The sequence below is a fragment of the Heterodontus francisci genome, chromosome 13 (assembly GCF_036365525.1).
Source record: "Heterodontus francisci isolate sHetFra1 chromosome 13, sHetFra1.hap1, whole genome shotgun sequence".
Taxonomy (NCBI): Eukaryota; Metazoa; Chordata; class Chondrichthyes; order Heterodontiformes; family Heterodontidae; genus Heterodontus; species Heterodontus francisci.
In genome coordinates, this window is record NC_090383.1 from 114,851,784 (window position 1) to 114,872,999 (window position 21,216).

Consider the following 21,216-nt stretch of genomic DNA (forward strand, 5'->3'; position numbering starts at 1 on the left):
GGAACACGACTACACCTTCTACCGGCAGGGTAGGGATCCAGAAGAACCAAGACAGCATAGGGTGGGTTTCGCCATCAGAAACTCTTTGCCACCTACAAATGGTTCGGAATGCATACTGTCCATCCGACTGTTCACCGCCTCTGGTACAATACACCTACTCAGCATCTATGCTCCAACACTCTGCCCACCACCTGAAACTAAAGACCAGTTCCACGAGGAACTCCATAATATCATAAGTAGCATTCCTAATACCGAACATTTGTTCCTGCTGGGGGACTTTAACGCCAGGGTTGGGGCTGTCCATGATTCATGGCCCTCCTGCCTCGGGTGCTATGGCATTGGAAGGATGAATGAGAATGGACAGAGACTGCTGGAGTTGTGTACCTATCACAACCTCTGCATCACCAACTCGCTCTTTCAAACTAAATCCTGTCACCAGGTTTCATGGAAACACCCAAGATCACGTCGTTGGCACCAGCTGGACCTCATCGTCACGCGAGCCTCTTTGAACAGTGTTCAAATCACACGCAGCTTCCACAGTGCGGACTGTGACACCGACCACTCCCTGGTGTGCAGCAAAGTTAGACTCAGACCAAAGAAGTTACATCATTCCAAGCAGAATGGCCGCCCGCGCATCAACACTAACAGAATTTCTTATCCACAGCTGTCAAAAAAGTTTCTCAATTTGCTTGAAAAAGCCCTTCAAAACACTCCTACAGGAGATGCAGAGACCAAGTGGGCCCACATCAGAGACGCCATCTATGACTCAGCTATGACCTTTGGCAAACGTGTGAAGCGGAATGCAGACTGGTTTCAATCTCACTTTGAAGAGCTGGAACCTGTCATAGCCGCTAAGCGCACTGCACTGTTGAACTACAAGAATGCCCCCAGTGAGTTAACATCCTTAGCACTTAAAGTAGCCAGAAGCGCTGCACAAAGAACAGCCAGGCGCTGTGCAAATGACTACTGGCAACACCTATGCAGTCATATTCATCTGGCCTCCGACACCGAAACATCAGAGGAATGTATGACGGCATTAAGAGAGCTTTTGGGCCAACCATCAAGACGATCGCCCCCCTCAAATCTAAATCAGGGGGCATAATCACTGACCAACGCAAGCAAATGGACCGCTGGGTGGAGCACTACCTAGAACTGTACTCCAGGGAAAATGTTGTCACCGAAACTGCCCTCAATGCAGCCCAGTCTCTGCCAGTCATGGATGAGCTGGACAAACAGCCAACGAAATCGGAACTGAGTGATACCATTGATTCTCTAGACAGTGGAAAAGGCCCTGGAAAGGACGGCATTACCCCTGAAATAATCAGGTGTGACAAGCCTGCTATACTCTCAGCACTCCATGAACTGCTTTGCCTGTGCTGGGATGAGGGAGCAGTACCACAGGACATGCACGATGCCAATATCATCACCCTCTATAAGAACAAGGGTGACCGTGGTAACTGCAACAACTACCGTGGAATCCCCCTGCTCAGCATAGTGGGGAAAGTCTTCGCTCGAGTCATTTTAAACAGACTCCTGAATCTGGTTGAGCGTGTCTACCCTGAGGCACAGTGCGGCTTTCGAGCAGAATGATCCACCATTGATATGTTGTTCTCCCTTCGCCAGCTACAGGAGAAATGCCGTGAACAACAGATGCCCCTCTATGTTGCCTTCACAGATCTCACTAGACCTTTGTCCTCCTCAGCAGACGTGGTCTCTTCAGACCACTAGCAAAGATCGGATGTCCACCAAAGCTACTAAGCATCATCACCTCATTCCATGACAATATGAAAGGCACAATTCAGCATAGCGGTGCCTCATCAGACCCCTTTCCTATCCTGAGTGGCGTGAAACAAGGCTGTGTTCTCGCACCTACCCTGTTTAGGATCTTCTTCTCACTGCTGCTCTCTCACGCGTTCAAGTCTTCAGGAGAAGGAATTTTCCTCTACATAAGATCAGATGGTAGATTGTTCAACCTTGCCCATCTTAGAGCGAAGACCAAAGTACGGAAAGTCCTCATCAGGGAACTCCTCTTTGCTGACGATGCTGCATTAACATCCCACACGGAAGAGTATCTGCAGAGACTCATCGACAGGCTTGCAACAAATTTGGCCTAACCATCAGCCTCAAGAAAACAAACATCATGGGACAGGATGTCAGAAATGCTCCATCCATCAATATCAGCGACCACGCTCTGGAAGTGGTTCAAGAGTTCACCTACCTAGGCTCAACTATCACCAGTAACCTGTCTCTCGATGCAGAAATCAACAAGCGCATGGGAAAGGCGTCCGCTGCTGTGTCCAGACTAGCCAAGAGTGTGTGGGAAAATGGCGCACTGACACGGAACACAAAAGTCCGAGTGTATCAAGCCTGTGTTCTCAGTGCCTTGCTCTACGGCAGCGAGGCCTGGACAACGTATGTCAGCCAAGAGCGACGTCTCAACGCATTCCATTTTCGCTGTCTCCGGAGAATCCTTGGCATCAGGTGGCAGGACCATATCTCCAACGCAGAAGTCCTTGAGGCAGCCAACATCCCCAGCATATATACCCTGCTGAGCCAGTAGCACTTGAGATGGCTTGGCCATGTGAGCCACATGGAAGATAGCAGGATCCCCAAGGACACATCGTACAGCGAGATCATCACTGGTATCAGATCCACCGGCCGTCCATGTCTCCGCTTTAAAGACGTCTGCAAATGTGACATGAAGTCCTGTGACATTGATCACAAGTCGTCAGAGCCAGTTGCCAGTGGTCACCAGAGCTGGCGGACAGCTGTAAATGCGGGGCTGAAGAGAGGCGAGTCAAAGAGACTTAGCAGTTGGCAGGAAAAGAGACAGAAGTGTAAGGAGAGAGCCAACTGTGTAACAGCCCCGACAACCAATTTTATCTGCAGCACCTGTGGAAGAGTCTGTCACTCTAGAATTGGCCTTTATAGCCAGTCCAGGTGCTGCTCCACAAACCACTGACCAGCCCTAGGTGCTTACCCACTGTCTCTTGAGACAAGGAGGCCAAAAAGGAAAAAGGTATGTCAATATAACTCTCTGAGTCTGCTATCCCCTGTGGTTTACTGGTATTTCTGGCTTTAATCTCTGTATGCGAGAGTCATATTTAATTTTAGATACAGCAGATATATCCTTACCATACTTCACAGCCTCTGTTTGCGGAATCTCTGCAGCTCTCCATTTTCCTGCAGTTCCAGAGATACAGTTTCTCGGGTTTCTGTACGTGGGCTTTGTGTTAATGTTGCCTGCGGAAATTTAAAGACAGGTGAAGGAAAATAAAATGAAAACATTCCCCACTTTTTTTTGGAAAATAAGAGTCAAACTTCTGTGATCCTGGAAGTTATTATTTAAAATAATAAAGAAAATATTCCCTTCCCGCAGTATTGATAGGGAAAATTTGCAGGGCTGGGGAAAGAACAGGGTTGGGACTAATTGGGTGGTTCTTACAAAGAGTTGGCACATGCTCAATAGGCCAAATGGCCTCATTCTCTCCTGTATGATTCTATGAATAGCTGAAGTGTCGAACCTGGATTCTTGGCGTGTCTTTGGAATGAATGCAGCAGCCCTTCCTCCGTCTGCTGAACAGTTAGTGTGTTTAGGATGAGGTGCAGATATTCCTCACACAGGGTGTGGATGACAATGAAGGCGCCTGCAATTTAAAAGGGAGGAAGAGCCTTTATATTTTGAATGGGAATGCTTAGGTGAAGACCTGAGGCTCATAGTGCAGGGTGATACCAAAGCTGGAAAGAGCTGGAGAGAAGACTAGATGAATCAGGAAGTCATGATCAGGTGATGCTAAGCTTGGGTTGAGGAAGGTAAGAAGTGGCAGAGGTTTCAGGTGCCTGAGAGAGATGTTGAGAATAGGAGACAGGGAGGTGAGTCTTGATTTCAACCCAACAAGGATACAGGAAAGCAGATGAAAGTATAGCAGGTTAGATGGAAGAAGCAAGAAAGTTCAGACAAGCAGTAAAAAAGAAAGACATGCATTTATATAGCACCTTTCACAACCACCCCTGACGTCTTAAAGCACTTTACAGCCAATGAAGTACTTTTTGAAGTGTAATCACTGTTGTAATGTAGGAAACGCAGTAGCCAATTTGCACACAGCAAGCTCCCACAAACAGCAATTGTGATGATAGCCAGATAATCTGTTTATGTGATATTGATTGAGGGATAAATATTGGCCAGGACAGTGGAGATATCTCCCCTGCTTTTCTTCGAAAATTGCGTCACGGGATCTTTTACATCCACCTGAGAGGGCAGACAGGGCCTCAGTTTAACACCTCATCCAAAAGACGGCACCAACCAACAGTGCAGCACACCCTCAGTACTACACTGGAGTGTCAGCCTTAATTTTGGTGCTCAAGTCCTGGAGTGAGACTTGAACCCAAAACTTTTTGGCTCAAAGTTTTGAACCCAAAACTTTTTGGGGGGGAGATTTGTTAGTGCTCTTCGGGGGGGTTTAAACTAAATCAGCAGGGGAATGGGAACCTAAATTGTAGTTCCAGTGTACAGGCTGTTGAGAGTAGTGAGGTAGGGGATAAGGTTACAGGGACGCAAGAGGGCACTGGCAAGCAAGAACTTGGTTTAAAGTGTGTCTACTTCAACGCCAGGAGCATCCGGAATAAGGTGGGTGAGCTTGCAGCATGGGTTGGTACCTGGGATCCTGATGTTGTGGCCATTTCGGAGACATGGGTAGAGCAGGGGCAGGAATGGATGTTGCAGGTTCCGGGATTTAGATGTTTCAGAAAGAACAGAGAAGAGGGTAAAAGAGGGGGGGGTGTGGCATTGTTAATCAAGGAAAGTATTACAGCGGCAGAAAGGACGTTTGAGGACTCGTCTACTGAGGTAGTATGGGCCGAGGTTAGAAACAGGAGAGGAGAGGTCACCCTGTTGGGAGTTTTCTATAGACCTCCGAATAGTTCCAGAGATGTAGAGGAAAGGATAGCGAAGATGATTCTCGACAGGAGCGAGAGTAACAGGGTAGTGGTTATGGGGGACTTTAACTTTCCAAATATTGACTGGAAATACTATAGTTCGAGTACTTTAGATGGGTCTGTTTTTGTCCAGTGTGTGCAGGAGGGTTTTCTGACACAGTATGTGGACAGGCCAACCGGGGCGATGCCACATTGGATTTGGTACTGGGTAATGAACCCGGCCAGGTGTTTGATTTAGATGTAGGTGAGCACTTTGGCGATAGTGATCACAATTCGGTTAGGTTTACCTTAGCGATGGGCAGGGACAGGTATATACCGCAGGGCAAGAATTATAGCTGGGGGAAAGGAAATTATGACGCGATTAGGCAAGATTTAGGATGTGTAGGATGGGGAAGGAAACTGCAGGGGATGGGCACAAACGAAATGTGGAGCTTATTCAAGGAGCAGCTAATGCGTGTCCTTGATAAGTATGTACCTGTCAGGCAGGGAGGAAGTTGTCGAGCAAGGGAGCCGTGGTTTACTCAAGAAGTTGAAGCGCTTGTCAAGAGGAAGAGGGCGGCTTATGTTAGGATGAGACGTGAAGGCTCAGTTAGGGCGCTTGAGAGTTACAAGCTAGCCAGGAAGGATCTAAAGGGAGGGCTAAGAAGAGCAAGGAGAGGACACGAGAAGTCATGGGCGGATAGGATCAAAGAAAACCCTAAGGCTTTCTATAGGTATATCAGGAATAAACGAATGATAAGAGTTAGAACAGGGCCAATCAAGGATAGTAGTGGGAAGTTGTGTGCGGAATCAGAGGAGATAGGGGAAGCGTTAAATGAATATTTTTCGTCAGTATTTACAGTAGAGAAAGAAAATGTTGCCGAGGAGATTACTGAGATACAGCCTACTAGGCTAGATGGGATTGAGATTCACAAGGAGGAGGTGTTAGCAATTTTGGAAAGAGTGAAAATAGATAAGTCCCCTGGGCCAGATGGGATTTATCCTAGGATTCTCTGGGAAGCGAGGGAGGAGATTGCAGAGCCGTTGTTGTTGATCTTTAAGTCGTCATTGTCGACAGGAGTAGTGCCGGAGGACTGGAGGATAGCAAATGTTGTCCCCTTGTTCAAGAAGGGGAGTAGAGACAGCCCTGGTAATTATAGACCTGTGAGCCTTACTTCGGTTGTGGGTAAAATGTTGGAAAAGGTTATAAGAGACAGGATTTATAATCATCTTGAAAAGAATAAGTTCATTTGCGATAGTCAGCACGGTTTTGTGAAAGGTAGGTCGTGCCTCACAAACCTTATTGAGTTTTTCGAGAAGGTGACCAAACAGGTGGATGAGGGTAAAGCCGTGGATGTGGTGTATATGGATTTCAGTAAGGCGTTTGATAAGGTTCCCCACGGTAGGCTATTGCAGAAAATACGCAAGTATGGGGTTGAAGGTGATTTAGAGCTTTGGATCAGAAATTGGCTAGCTGAAAGAAGACAGAGGGTGGTGGTTGATGGCAAATGTTCATCCTGGAGTTTAGTTACTAGTGGTGTACCGCAAGGTTCTGTTTTGGGGCCACTGCTGTTTGTCATTTTTATAAACGACCTGGATGAGGGTGTAGAAGGGTGGGTTAGTAAATTTGCGGATGACACGAAGGTCGGTGGAGTTGTGGATAGTGTCGAAGGGTGTTGTAGGGTACAGAGGGACATTGATAGGCTGCAGAGCTGGGCTGAGAGATGGCAAATGGAGTTTAATGCGGAGAAGTGTGAGGTGATTCACTTTGGAAGGAGTAACAGCAATGCAGAGTACTGGGCTAATGGGAAGATTCTTGGTAGTGTAGATGAGCAGAGAGATCTTGGTATCCAGGTACATAAATCCCTGAAAGTTGCTACCCAGGTTAATAGGGCTGTTAAGAAGGCATATGGTGTGTTAGCCTTTATTAGTAGGGGGATCGAGTTTCAGAGCCACGGGGTCATGATGCAGCTGTACAAAACTCTGGTGAGGCCGCACCTGGAGTATTGCGTGCAGTTCTGGTCACCGCATTATAGGAAGGATGTCGAAGCTTTGGAAAGGGTGCAGAGGAGATTTACTAGGATGTTGCCTGGTATGGAAGGAAGGTCTTACGAGGAAAGGCTGAGGGACTTGGGGTTGTTTTCGTTAGAGAGAAGGAGGAGGAGAGGTGACTTAATAGAGACATACAAGATAATCAGAGGGTTAGATAGGGTGGATAGTGAGAGTCTTTTTCCTCGGATGAGGATGGCAAACACGAGGGGACATAGCTTTAAGTTGAGGGGTGAAAGATATAGGACAGATGTCAGAGGTAGTTTCTTTACGCAGAGAGTAGTAGGGGCGTGGAACGCCCTGCCTGCAACAGTAGTAGACTCGCCAACTTTAAGGGCATTTAAGTGGTCATTGGATAGACATATGGATGTAAATGGAATAGTGTAGGTCAGATGATCGGCGCAACATCGAGGGCCGAAGGGCCTGTACTGCGCTGTAATATTCTAATTCTAATTCTAAAGGCAAAACTGGCACTAATTGACTCACTGCTGACACCTGACATAATCATAAAGTAGACAAGAAAAGTTGTGACAGAGGTTAGAGGTGAGAGGAACGTTGCCTGATGGATGACAACCATTTCACTTGTATCCTATCCAGGAATGTAAGAGTGCTTTGTAAAACACAGAGAGGAACCAGAATAAAAGTTCAAATAAGGATGATTAAATTCCTTTGAGTTTTGTATTCGTGGGCTGTGGGAGTAGATGATTGAACCTGTTTTCTGGAACAAAGAGACTAAGAGAAGGTCTGTTGCTAAAATGGTGATATGGATTGGATGCCCGCCTCTTGGACATGTATCACTGTTCCTTCATCGTTGCTGGGACAAAATCCTGGTATTCCCAACCTAATGGCACAATGGGAGCACCTTCAACACACAGTCTGCAATGGTTCAAGAAGACGGCCCACCATCACTTTCTGGCATGAACTCGAATGGCCTCCTCCTGTGCTGTATGCTAATATTAATTATCATGAAAGGTTTTGACAGAGCAACTAAGGAGAGATTGATTCCAGTGGCAGGAGAGTTGGTCACCAGAGGACACAGATTTAATGTAATTAGAAAATAACCAGAGGGGAGATGAGAATTTATTTTAAGTGGCAAGTTGTTGTGATCTGGAATGCGCTGTTTGAAAGGGCAGTGGAAGCAGATACGGTAGTAATGTTCAGAAGGGAGTTGCATACATACTTGATGGGGGAAAATTTGCAGGACTGTGGGAAAAGAATGGGGGAGTATGGGACTAATTGGATAGCTCTCAGCACAATGGGCCAAATGGCCTCCTTCTGAGTTGTATCATTCTACGATTCTAACTGCAAATGTCGGAAATCCAGTAATTGCTTAATCTGGATCTCTCTCCCCCCACCCCCCCACCCCCCCCTCAAAAAAAAGTGTCAAGACAGGGAGTCAATTGAAAATTTTGGAAGTGAGATTGCTAGATTTAGTTCGGGTTACATATCCACGTTAGGTAAATGAAGTTAAGATACAGATCAACCATGATCTCATTAAATGTTGGGATGGGTTCAAGGGGCTGAATGGGCTCCTGCTGTTCCCATGCTCACAATGCTGATGTAGCTGTTGTCTTTTTCAGGGTTTCATTTTTGATGGTCAGTGAACTTGCTTGTTTACCAGGAACGTGGTAATTATTGAGCTTTTTGGAAAATATTCTGTGCTTCTTGTGACATGACCACAAGAGTAGGACGGGGATGAGTATAGCCAGAAACCATACATTTCAACACAGCTTGAAAGTGTTAACCCATGGAAAGTTGCACAAAAGTCATAAAATTAAAAGTAAATAGATATACGAGGATATTGCCTGGACTGGAGAATTTTGGATAGGGTTGTTTTGTTTGGAACAGAGGAGCATGAGGGAAGAGCTAATTGAAGTACATAAAATTATGAGGGGTCTCGATAGAGGGGATAGGAAAGTCCCTATTCCCCTTGCCTGAGACATAGATTTAGGGCAAGGTGTGGGAGGTTTAGGAGCTCTCCCCAGTCTCCTGGCCAATAGTTATCAGTCAGCCAAAATCACTAAGTAACAGATTATCTGGTCATTATGCTGTTTGTGGGAGCTTGCTGTGCGCAAATTGGCTGCTGCGTTTCTTACATTACAACAGTGACTACACTTCAACAGTACTTCATTGGCTGTAAAGTGCTTTGGGACATCCTCGGCTCTATGTAAATGCAAGTTCTTTCTTTATTTAAATCCTGAATTCCCAATCAGCTCTCCTGTGTACAAAGTTCTGCACTGGGAATACTGATGTGCAGCCAGTGAGAGGGTGAGGAAGGGGATGTGTTGGAAATAGAACAGTGTTGTTCCATACCAAAGCTTCTTGCCTGCCGCAGGGTCAGCTCGTGCAGTGTCTTGGAGGACAGGAAATTCCAGTGTAAAGTCAGAACCCGCATGCAATCCAGAAAGGGCGATTTACTGTCTATACGGAACTGTGGAGAGCAAACAGACACCGTAAGAATGAGTCAATCATAACCAGACAAAGAACAGTGTAAAACTGTTTTTATTTTATGATCCGTCTTGTAAATCCTCCAGAGACAGATACTGGGGTCAGAATTATAAACAACTACAAGTCAAAGGTGAAGTTAATGCAATGACTTGGGGAGGGGTAAGGATTTCTCTGGCCGCTATCGACTCAATGGTCTCGGAGTTAGAAGGTAGTGTGTTGAAGTCCAGACTAACACTCCAGTGTAGTACTGAGGGAGCGCTTCATTGCCGGAGGTGCTGGGTTGAGCTTGTGTTCTGGGGTCAGGACTCCAATGTCATGCTCATTTCCGGGTCCTAATCCCGTGCTGTGTCGACGTGTGACACGATTCTAAATGAGCAGGCCGATTAGTGGTCAGGGAGCATGTTGGGCACCCAATTAGATGGTGGAGGCGGGGAGGAGGTGCCTCCGCCCCCCATTGTCTGTAATTGATCCTCTCTGCCCATCCCCGTATACGAGTGGTTCATCCCCAGCGCCACGTTTGTCCTCCCTTGCCTCCAGCAGCAAGGTCTTGGCTGCCTGGACCCTCTGCTATTCCCCCTGTAGGGTCACTCCCCCCCACCCCCCCAAGTCCTCCAGTATCTACAGAGTTACTTCTGCTATTTTGACACACTTACTGAACACTGGGTGGCGCAGTGGTTAGCACCGCAGCCTCACAGCTCCAGCGACCCGTGTTCGATTCTGGGTACTGCCTGTGTGGAGTTTGCAAGTTCTCCCTGTGACCGCGTGGGTTTTGGCCGGGTGCTCTGGTTTCCTCCCACAGCCAAAAACTTGCAGATTGATAGGTAAATTGGCCGTTGTAAATTGCCCCGAGTGTAGGTAGGTGGTAGGAGAATTAATAGAAGGTGGGAATATGGGATTAATGTAGGATTAGTATGAATGGGTGGGTTGTTGGTCAGCACAGACTTGGTGAGCCGAAGGGCCTGTTTCAGTGCTGTATCACTCTATGACTGTGTGCCTCTGTCTGAGAAGCTCGATGAGCCATTGCCCTTTAATTCACCTCAGCTAAACGAACCCTGCTCTGTGACTGGCTCCCCATTGGGCTGTCGCCTCTTATTCGGGGACGTGTCACGACCCTTCAAGGTCCTGAGAACAAAAATCACTTCCAGCCCTGTGAGTGGCTGTTGATTGCCTTATTTGCACGCTCAGGTGCTGAGCTGCCGCGTTTGGCCGACTTGCTGGCGTCCAGGTCCTGATGCCTATTCAAAAATTAATGGGAGGCGGGACTGTGTTGGAAAGCCAGTACACTGCACCTATTTCTGATTTTGTGGCCTGGTCTTCCTCTGGTCCCGCCTCCTCCAGGGATCAAAAATCCAGCCTGCTGTCCTTCGAATGAGATGTTAAACTGTCTGCCCATTCTGGTGGATGTAAAAGGTCCCATGGCACAATTCAGAGAAGAGCAGGGGAGTTCCCCTCATTATCCAGGCCAATTTTTATCCCTCAACCAGCACCATGGCTCATGGCTGTTTGTGGGGGTCTTGTGCAAATGGCTACTGTGTTTGTCTACATTACAAAGCTTTCAAAGTAGCTGATTGTCTGTGTAGTGGTTTGGAACGCTATATATATCTTCCTTTGTCAGAAGAAGAAAGTGCAATGTACCAGGCATGATGGGTTACAGTTTTGAAGTTAGGACTTTATGCACTTAGGGCTGAGAAGGTTAAAGAGACACCTTATAGAGGCCTTCAAGTTTATGATGGGCTATGAGAAAGAATGAACTTGCATTTGTATAGCACCTTTCAGGTTGTCCCAAAGTGTTTCACAGTCAATTAAGTACTCTTAAAGTGTAGTCACTGTTGTAGTGTAGGAAACTTGGCAGCCAATTTGCGCACAGCAAGCTCCCACAATGAGCTAAGTGACCAGCTAATCTGTTTTATAGTGGTGCTGGTCTTGGAATAAATATTGGGCCAGGACACCAGGGAGAATTCCCCTGTCCTTCTTTGAAATAGTGCCATGGGATCTTTTATGTTCGCCCAAGAAGGCAGCGTCTCAGGTTCAGGTCTCATCCGACAGATGGCACCTCCGACAATGCAGCACGCCCTCAGTACTGCAATTAATTGCATTTAACAATTCGGTTACGAGGAAAAGTTATCACGGTTACTCGAGAAGTTGGGTAATGTTTATTTGTGTTGTACCTTTGAGACGTATTTCTCCATAATGCTATCGAGCCAGTCCATGAAGGTCTCTATGGACGCAGACCTCTGCAGGAGTAACTCAAACTCTTTAACACCTGCAAGTTAAAGGGAAGAATTGTCTGATACTAACCGCGGAACGATCTCTCAGTTTCTAGCATTCACTGAACATCATCAGCATCAGCTCCAGCCTTACTGTATAAATTTAAGATGACAGGCGTTGCCACTGAGTTACACAGCACAAATGTGTTCAGGTGAGTCCGTGGCAATAGTCATAATGCCCTAACCTGCATAAACCATCTTCAAGGTGCATGCCTTGAATTCTTTGGTAGCAATGTGAAGCCTATAGATACCACCCCCCTCCCCCACTGACAATGATCTCCCCTTTTTGAAAATCGTTTTTAATGTGATTCCTGTGACCTCTAGTTCTATGCATGTACAGATCATTTAGAAGGCTTCCTTGGCATCAACAATGTGCATTCTGCTCAAGATCTGAAACGTTCCATCTCTCACTCTAATCAAAATAACTTTGCTTTCGGTGATCTCTTTTCCACAGAAGCCCTATGTCCCTGAGACAATAAACCTCCTGAACCCAATTCACTTCATCAAGGTTCGTTCTTAAGGTCAGATGGCCAAAATAGATCTCCACTACTTATCAGGCCTGAGACTGTCGATGTACCTTGGAGAACTGATGATTTGTCTAAAGCAAAGCTATCGTGAGGCCCGGCCGCCATGTGAAGTTGATTGAATGCGATGTTCAAATCTAACACCAGTAAGTCTCGCAGCATACAGGCCACAAGGTTCTGGTCTGATAACACTGCTCTCGCTGTCTGTGAAGAGGAGTTAAAATAAAAGTCATTATTAATAGTTATCCACAACTGGACAGGATAGGCGAGCTAAATCTGAGGAGTTAACTGGTTCCTCTCACCTGAGCAATGTAGAGAAATGAGATCTGCCTCTTTATCAATCCTAGCGTGGTCCGGGCAACTGGAATACAAGAAACAACACTCAGCCCCAGACAGGGGAGAAGGCAAGTTATACAGTTGAGGTCAACAAAAGTCTCTCATCCAGAGAAGTACCCTTAAAGCAGAATAAGTTTCACCAATGAGATCACTTTCAAAAAGGAGTTTTTGTATCGTGACTATTTAAAGAATGGTTGAAAAAGGGATCTCAAAATCGAGATTATAGGATCAACGTTAATTAGTAGCTGGGTGGGGACAAGGCCAGGTGTCCCCTCCTCCCCCCCCCCCCCCCCCCACAGGCTTCTCCGCATGAGGCCTGGTCTATTTTAACTCCCTGTCTGGCGGTATCCTGTTTATTTTAACTTAGTTGCCACCAGTGGTTTGTTTTCAAATCCCTCCATGGTCTCCCATCACCCTATCTCTGTAACCTCCTCCAGCCCCAAAACCCTCCCGAGATCTCTGCGCTTCTCTAATTCTGGCCTCTTGCGCGTCTCTGATTTTCATCCATTGGTAACTGTGTCTTCAGCTCTGGAATTCCTTCTCTAAATCTCTCCGCCTCTCTCTCCTCCTTTCAGACACTCCTCAAAACCTACCTATTTGATCAAGCTTTTGGTCACCTGACCTAATATCTCTTCATGTGGCTCAGTGTCAAATTTTGTTTGATAATCGCTCCTGCGAAGTGTCTTATATGTTATTATAACATTAAAGGCGCTATATAAATGCAAGCTGTTGTTAAAGTGATGCCAATTAGAAAATCTAGACACATGTATTTACGCATAAGCTTTGCACCTCTCAAAGGTAATCCTGTCTCCCCACCCCTCCCCCGCAGAGCCAGAAAGCCCTAAAGGCAACAGCTTCATTGACAGAGGGATGAAGTTGCTGAGAAAGCCATTGTCAGCACCAACTGGTTCCGACGGGAGGTCACAGACCTGAAACGTTAACTCTTGTTTCCCTCCCCACAGATGCTGCCAGAGGTTTCCAGCATTTTCTGTTCTTCTACCAGCAAAAGTTTGTTTGCAATAGTCAAAACTCAGTTACAGGAGGCAGGCAATAGGCCAGTAAATGTCCAGACGTTAGCCATCAGCCTACGGGGACAAACCAGCAACTAACCTGTATGTGCTGCATGCGTCCTTTAAATAGTAATGCTCACAGGTCCTTCCTGCCCATTAGCGTCACAAGTCACTGGGCAAGTTTATCACATGGCTAGTCAGCCGCTGGGGCAACCCAATTGCACAACAAGCATGTGGCCTTTATTTAAATATTTTAATGGGCTTTTTAACACTTCTGAAGTGCATCTTGAAGGCCTGCAGAGGAGCCCAATCCAATATGGCAAGCAGCACACGGAATGAGTTGTGCACAGTGGGATCGGATTTCCAGGGCATTATATCTGACAAAATACCTGTAAAGGCAGAGGTTAATCTGTCATTTCAAATTTACTGCACAAGCTTTCAAGCCCCATTCAGTTAGTTTTGAATGACATTAGCAAGCTCAATAGATATAGATGATATATCGGTATACAGGCAGCTCGATAGGGGATATGGTAACATAGTTAGTACGTTACCAGAGCTGTGGTCTAAAAAGTCACAAATGTGAGTTCAAATCCCACCACCACAGCTGGTGAATGTAACATTAATTAAATAAATCAGGAATTAAAGAGCTAATCTCAGTAATGGTGACTATTGGATTGTCATTAAAATTCCATTTGGTTCACTAATACCCTTTAGGGAAGGAAAAGTTCTGTCCTAAATGTGATTCCAGACCCACAGCAACGTGGTTGACTCTGAAATGGCTGAGCAAGGCATTCACTTGTATTCAAGAAGGCAGCTCACCACCACCTTCTCAAGGGCAATTAGTGATGGGCAATAAATGCTGGCCTGGCCAGCGACACCTATATCCCATAAATGAATAAAGAAATATAGATAGACAATATATAATTTATATCAGAGTGAGGGAGCTGTCAACCTACGTGCTGGGATATGATCCTTGGTAAAACCATTCCCAGACTGGTGATATAATAGAGAGAGAGAGAGGACACATGAGCAGAATTTATTCAATGTTACTCTACCTTGTGCTTTTTTATTCTTAATTTCAGGTGGGACTCCATCCAGACAATACACCAACCACCCCGGTAGTTGTCTTGTGAAGTTCTTCAGTTCTGCAGTTAAACTAGATGTAAAATACTTAATAGCAGAGTTGCCCCTGCACTCCAGGTTAAAATATTTAAACCTTTGTCTTTATAAATTTTACCCAAGGATCTTAAATTGATTCCTACCCTTCTGGTAAGTCCTTCATTGAGGATGGTATTAAGACGTCGATAAGTGCCTGTCAGAAATAAAATGATGGGTGAATATTTTGGATCCACTGCTAGAATCCGAATTAAGCCCAGCCTGGGCTGTGAGAAACTCTCTGGCAAAAAATACTCAAGTTTAAAAAAAAATTACTATTTGGAGTGAAAACGCCTTTCAAAAGTGTTAACTTAAGATTTCTCTTTCATCAGCCAACTCACCTGTTGGGTTTATTTAGAAGCTGTGTTCTTCATTTAATTCACCATTTAAAGATGGAGTCATGACATCAGGATTCATTTTCAAGATGGAGCTTGTCACTTTAACCTCAATAGCCCAAGTGATGTTTTGGTACCTTGGGCTATCGGTAACTGGGAACTTCACCCTGACCATTTAAAGAAATAGTCGGAACAGGACATACCAGCTTCTGCTCAAAGGTGCGAGCCATTGAAAGCCCATTTGTCCACACTGCTCAGTCCCAAAGAGGTCATTTAGTTATTTTCACCTGCCAATAAATGTCAGTTGTGTATAATCAACACAGTACAGAGCAATTCCCTCTGCTACCGTGCTTGCACAAGATGCACTGCAGCCAGTCACCAAGTGCAGGTACGTGGGAACACCATTACCTCCGAATTCCCCTCCGAATCACACACCATCTCTACTTTGCCATATGTCGTCATTTGTTCATTGTCACCGGATCAAAATCCTGGACTTGCCCACTTAAATACACTATGGAAGCAACTTAGCCAAAAGGACTGCAGCAGTTCAAGAAGGCTCACCAGCACAAACCTCTCTAGCATAACCAGGCATGGGCAATAAAATGCCAGCCTTAACAGTGACGCCCACATCCCAAGAATTAATTAAATATATATCGATACATTCAGCCAACATATCTGACGCAACAATTTCACCCTTTGTTTTCCACCAAACACAAAAACGGTTAGTTTAGTTTTGTTTCGTTCTCAGGCACTAATACTTTTCCAATATCTAGACTAGAATGAAAGCTCAGTTTGATATAATACGCTCAATGAATGTCAAAAACACAGCAGTATACAGCTGGGCTTCGGTTACCTTGTACAGAATGGAATCGTAAAGGCCGACCGTATCAACAATGAGTTCCGCACTCAGCAGCGAGTGTAGGTGATTTGGCAATCCTTGCCAAAAGTGCAGCAGCAAGCGAGGAACCTGTGAAATTGGAAGGGAAAGCAGCAGCTTATCACAGGATTCCAATTAGCACCAGAAATAAAAGAACTTGCATTTATACAGTGCCTTTCACGTCCTCAGATGCTTCACAACCAATGAATTACTTGTAAGGTGTACTCTCTGTTGTTTCAGAGGCATGTGCGGCAGTTGCCTTGCACACAGGATGATCCTACGAATGACCAGTCCTGGCAATGTTGACCAGAACATCAGGAGAACTTGCTATTCTCGTTGGAACAGGGTTGTGAAATATTTAGCCTGAGCAGGCAGACAGGGCTTTAATTTATCTCATCTGAGAGACGACACTGCCAATAAAGCAGGTCTCACTTCGCTGCAGTGTCAGTTTTAAATTATCTGCTCTCTTACAATCACCCGGTTCATGGTTTGTATTAATATTTTAGAGGTCACTTTTAGTTTTGGGAAATTAAATGTGAAGCTGTAAGAATCTCAAAAGGTTGCAGCCACCCAATATTTAAAATTCAAAAATCTCTCTATGAGTGCTTATAGAGACAGAGTTAGAGAGGTGAGAGCGATAAAATCACAGGTGGGCTTGTTTAGTTGGGAAGTTGGAACCCGAAAGTTTAGAAGAAATTGCTCTGTAATTGTTAGCAATATCAATTATTCATGTAGCTACCAGAATCAAAGAGATGTTTTGGGAGTTGCAGGCAATTAGTTTCAATTGCTATCTGGGACATCCCACATGTGTAGCAGGCAATGGAGAGAGATGATACAGGGGGTGCCTGTTGATATTTTGAGCTGTGTGCTTGCTGACAGACAAGTTGTTGGTGTTTGGACAAGCAGTTTGCTTTTGGAAAAGTAGCTGGCTTTTGGAAGTCAGTTGGACTCAGGAGTAAAGAAGCCATTGGGAACCAAGGGTGTTTCTGTTTTGAGGCAGGCCCGTGCTCAAGCGGGGAAACCCAGATTCAGGAGGTGATCTCAGACCTCAGAAGATAGCTGAGAAACTAAGGAATTGAAGTGAACTCTTAAGAGCGGTGGTACACTTTGGATTGGTCCCAGGAGAGGTGAACAAGCCACCAAGATCCTATAAAGTATAGGGGAACTCTTGGAGCAGAAGTAAAAGTTAAACAGGAGTGTTCTGTTAAGATTTTATGTTTAAAATATAAATTTGTCAAGTTGTAGAGTAAAGTTAGTAGTGTTTTGTTTTGATTATCTCTTGTACAGTAAGGATGTTTGTTCAAAATGTGAAATCTTGCGGTGTAATTCTTTCAGTATTAACTAGGAATTCAACTTTCCCTTTTTAAACAGAATTGTAAAAGCTCAAGTCCTAGTGTGTGGTCAAACCCATAACCTTCTGGCTCAGAGGTATGTGGGTCCACTTATCTCTAGGTCTCAAGTTTGAAAGTGTATTGGAAAAGCTGAGCCTCCAATTCTGTTCCAGTGCACTAAGAGCACTGCAAAATGGAGTTAAAATAACGACCCAGTGAATTCTTTAAACAAAACACTCACAATCATCATCAAACAACAATAAAAATCTTTAAAGTTCTTGAACTTCTGCACTGAAATGTCACTCTGTTTCACTGCTGTGAGCACTTCCCTTCTGCCCTTTTCACCCTCCCCGGTTCCGATTGCAACATGAGTGCTAACTTCCTGTACACAGGTCCTGCTTTAAGAGTAGTATAACACTCACCCTGTCCTCATCAATTCCTTGGGCCTTCCAGGCACCTCTCACCCATTGTGGACAGGATTCATGTCCTTGTCCCACCCATTAATATAATGAGCTGACCCCATGACTTGCCGATTGTCGGGGCCCATAGCTCAGATGGGGGTCTAGTCCCGCCACATTTCTGAAGGTGGGTCGCAGGCTTCAGAATTTCAGGGTCAATTAATTCCTCATTTTGATGCTGAACAGGAAGAATGTGGGGAAGGAAGGAGGCTTCTAACTGGTTTGGAGAGGGCTAAAGGCAAGTGAAACTGTAAAAAAAAATCACCTCATCAAAACTGGCTGCAATGACTGTGTCCAGGATCCTCTGACAGTGTATTTGGTACATCAGAAGGAAGGTATTTACCTAAGGAAAGAAAGAACTTGCATTTATCTGGCGCCTTTTATGAACTCAGGACATCCCCAATGCATTTTACAGCCAATGAAGTACAGTCACTGTTGCAATGTAGGAAACACATGAGCCATTTTGCATGCAGCAAACTCCCACAACAGCAATAATCAGGTATTCTGTTGGCCAGGACACCAGACAGAATGGCCTAGTTTTTCGTTGAAATAGTACCAGGGGATCTTTTACATCCACCTGAAAGGGCAGGCGGGACCTCGGCTCAATGTCCATTCCGAAAGACAGCACCTCTGACAGTGCAGCACTCTCTCAGTAGAGCATCGCAGTGCCAGCCTTGAGTTTTGTATTCAAGTCTCTGGAGTGGGACTTAAATCCACAGCCTGCTGACTCAAAGGCAAGACTGCGACCAACTGAGCTAAGAGTGACACGTCAGATAGCCAAATTCAATAATATAGATGAACGTGACGGAACACTGGATTCACAGACAGGAGTTATAAAGCTGTATCGTCAATCAGCTTTCTGGTTCTAGTCCATATGACTAAAACAGTGGCAAAGCCATTAACTATTCGAAATCTGAAATAACAACAGAAACTGCTGGAAATGCTCATCAGGTTAGGCTGCACCTGTGGAAAAATGAGCAGAGATCGTGTTTCAGTTCGGACAAAAAGTCATCGACCGGAAATGGTAGGCTGGATTTTGGAATGACTGCAGAGGTGGGACCAGAGGTGAGCAGGCCTGCAAAATCACCTGCCGGTTTGCCACCATGGTCCCGCCGCTGGCCAATGCTTGAAGAGATTGGTTTGGTGGGGGGAGGCGATGGCTACCCCCCCTCCCCCCTTCTCTCTCCCCCACCGACCCCTGCAAGGGGCAAGAAGCCACTTGAAGGCCACTTAAAGGGCTCCCCTCCTGATGGCAACTGGAATTTTCCAGTTGGCAGTCGGGCCCCCAGCTGAGGCCGAAGCACGGCTGATGATAGGAGGCGGCCTCCTGGTGGCAGAATGGGCATGGGGGCCAGTGCTCCATTTTGCTGCATAAATCCCATCCCCCTCTGCAGTCACATGACTGAGAAATGGCTACAGGTGTGCCCACAGGCTGTCCTGTGGAGGGGTTGCCCCTCCATAATGGTGGTCTGGCAGCTGTGGCTAGTTTTTATTTGATCAATTTGAGAAGTGTAGAGAGGGCGCCTCCATCTTGAGGAGCCCCCCCCACCTCTCTCCTCCAGCATTGGCAGCTCCCACCTCTGACAGTGAGGCTGCCACTCTCTCTGTGCTGGAGTGTGGTGGTGAAGAGACCGTTGCCCACCTCCTTCTGGAATGTGCCTTTGCAAAGCAGGTCTGGAAAGAGATGCAGTGGATTTTATCGAGGTTCATCCCCAAGCAGCTCCGCAATGATGGATTCTACGGGCTGTTCCCAGGGACACACACCGAGATAATGTCGACTGCTGCTGGAGGACCATCAATTCGGTGAAAGACGTTCTTTGGTCTGCCCGAAACTTGCTGGTTTTCCAGTGTAAGGAGCTGTCAATGATTGAGTGTTGCAGACTGGCACATTCCAAGGTCCAGGACTACGTGCTGAGGGATGCACTAAAACTTGGGACAGCCGCTGAAAAGGCTCAATGGGGAAAGACCACAGTGTAAGGTCCTCCTGCCATAGTGAACCCAGGGGCTGGAACCTGTGTAAAACCCCTCAGGCTGTATACACCAGAGAATGTTTGACAGGGAATGTAAATGTACATTGTAAATATAACCTGTAAAGGCAATTGTAATGAGGCATCTCATGTAGTGTATTGAAACAAACTGATGTTTTGCATTTTAATACCATCAAATTTGAACTGTTATGTAATCTATTTTTATGAATAAAGTATATTTTTGGAGGGAAAAAAATTGGCCGTCCAGAGTCAGGAACCTGTCCACTGTCCTTGATTGGATGGTGAGCGTGCTTTCTGGCCAGTAATTCACCTTCCACACAAAATTGTCCGGCGCTGACCTGTTTCTGGATTGGGCCCCGGAAATGCTCCTGGCGGTGGGGTCCCGCCCCACAAACGAAAAACCAGCCAGTTAATTCTGTTCTCTCTCCACAGATGCTGCCAGGCTTGCTGAATATTTCCGGCATTTTCTGCTTTTAATTTAACTCCCACCAGCAGATGGATTTAAGGCAAGGTTAGATAAACACATGAGGGAGAAAGGAATAGAAGGATATGTTGATGGGGTGAGATGATGTTGGGGTGACAGGAGGATTGAGCATATAGCACAGTGCATTCTTCTTCATATCTCCACACTGTTTGTCTAACAAATGCAGAATAAATTATTCAAATAATGAGCACTGTTTATTGCCCGTCTCCCACAAGATATAGACTGACCTCCTCAGTGACAGTGCAGTGCCCATTCTCACCCATTCAGACACATCATTATAACTGTTAAGGTTGTTTTACCTCCTCATGTCCAAGCCCATCGCTCAGAAGTAGGTTTTCAGCATCTGGGAATTCTGGTAACAGCGTGCCCATTTTGGAACTTAAAGAGTATTTTCTACAAGCTCCCTACAATAGAACAAAATGTGTAGCCACTGTTGTAATGTAGGAAATGTAACAGTCAATTTGCACACAGCAACATCCCATAAGTAGCAATATGATAATGACCAGCTAATCTAGGTTGAAATATTGGTCAGGATGCCGGGAAGCGCATCGAAATAGTGCCATGGGATCTTCTATGTCTACCCAAGAGGACAGATGGGGCCTTAGTTTAACTCCTTATTTGAAAGGTGGCACCTCAGAGAGTGTGGCACTCCTGCAGTTCTGCACTGGAGTGTCAGCCTAGATTTTGTGCCTAAGTCTCCAAAGTGGGATTTGAACCCACAGCGTCCAAGCTTAGGCTCTATCTGCTGGACACATAAAAAGTTACATTATACAATCTTAAATCTAGATGGTCTTCAGATTTACTTCCCCTTGGGTTTAGGAGCTTGAGTGGTGTGAAGGGGAGACTGATGAGGTTTGCTTGGGCAGCCCTCTTGTTCATGCATGGCTTGTGGCACAGAGAGATTAAGAAAAGGTGACAACGGTGAAACAGGAGATACCGGTTTAGCACTCAAACTAGGCACAGCTTAACTGGGGCGGCACAGTGGTGCAGTGGTTAGCACTGCAGCCTCACAGCTCCAGCGACCCGGGTTCAATTCCGGG

The 21,216-nt window shown here is 45.8% G+C and overlaps 1 protein-coding gene across 4 annotated transcripts in view; it reads right to left on the reverse strand.

The window, feature by feature from the left end:
- The window catches only part of LOC137376152 (DNA-binding protein RFX6-like), a 55,953-nt gene that overhangs the window by 22,989 nt on the left and 11,748 nt on the right, over nucleotides 1-21,216 (reverse strand). For 3 of the 4 annotated variants that reach the window (XM_068044171.1, XM_068044170.1, XM_068044173.1), the window contains 11 exons: nucleotides 20,476-20,580; nucleotides 17,970-18,047; nucleotides 15,892-16,005; nucleotides 14,811-14,860; nucleotides 14,604-14,704; nucleotides 12,505-12,563; nucleotides 12,256-12,406; nucleotides 11,580-11,674; nucleotides 9,277-9,394; nucleotides 3,525-3,647; nucleotides 3,136-3,243 (listed from right to left, as the gene is read on the reverse strand). In XM_068044171.1, the coding sequence (XP_067900272.1) occupies nucleotides 3,136-3,243; nucleotides 3,525-3,647; nucleotides 9,277-9,394; nucleotides 11,580-11,674; nucleotides 12,256-12,406; nucleotides 12,505-12,563; nucleotides 14,604-14,704; nucleotides 14,811-14,860; nucleotides 15,892-16,005; nucleotides 17,970-18,047; nucleotides 20,476-20,580 (1,102 nt within the window). The remainder of the gene's footprint in view (nucleotides 1-3,135; nucleotides 3,244-3,524; nucleotides 3,648-9,276; nucleotides 9,395-11,579; nucleotides 11,675-12,255; nucleotides 12,407-12,504; nucleotides 12,564-14,603; nucleotides 14,705-14,810; nucleotides 14,861-15,891; nucleotides 16,006-17,969; nucleotides 18,048-20,475; nucleotides 20,581-21,216) is intronic. The other variant, XM_068044172.1, reaches the window with a different exon arrangement.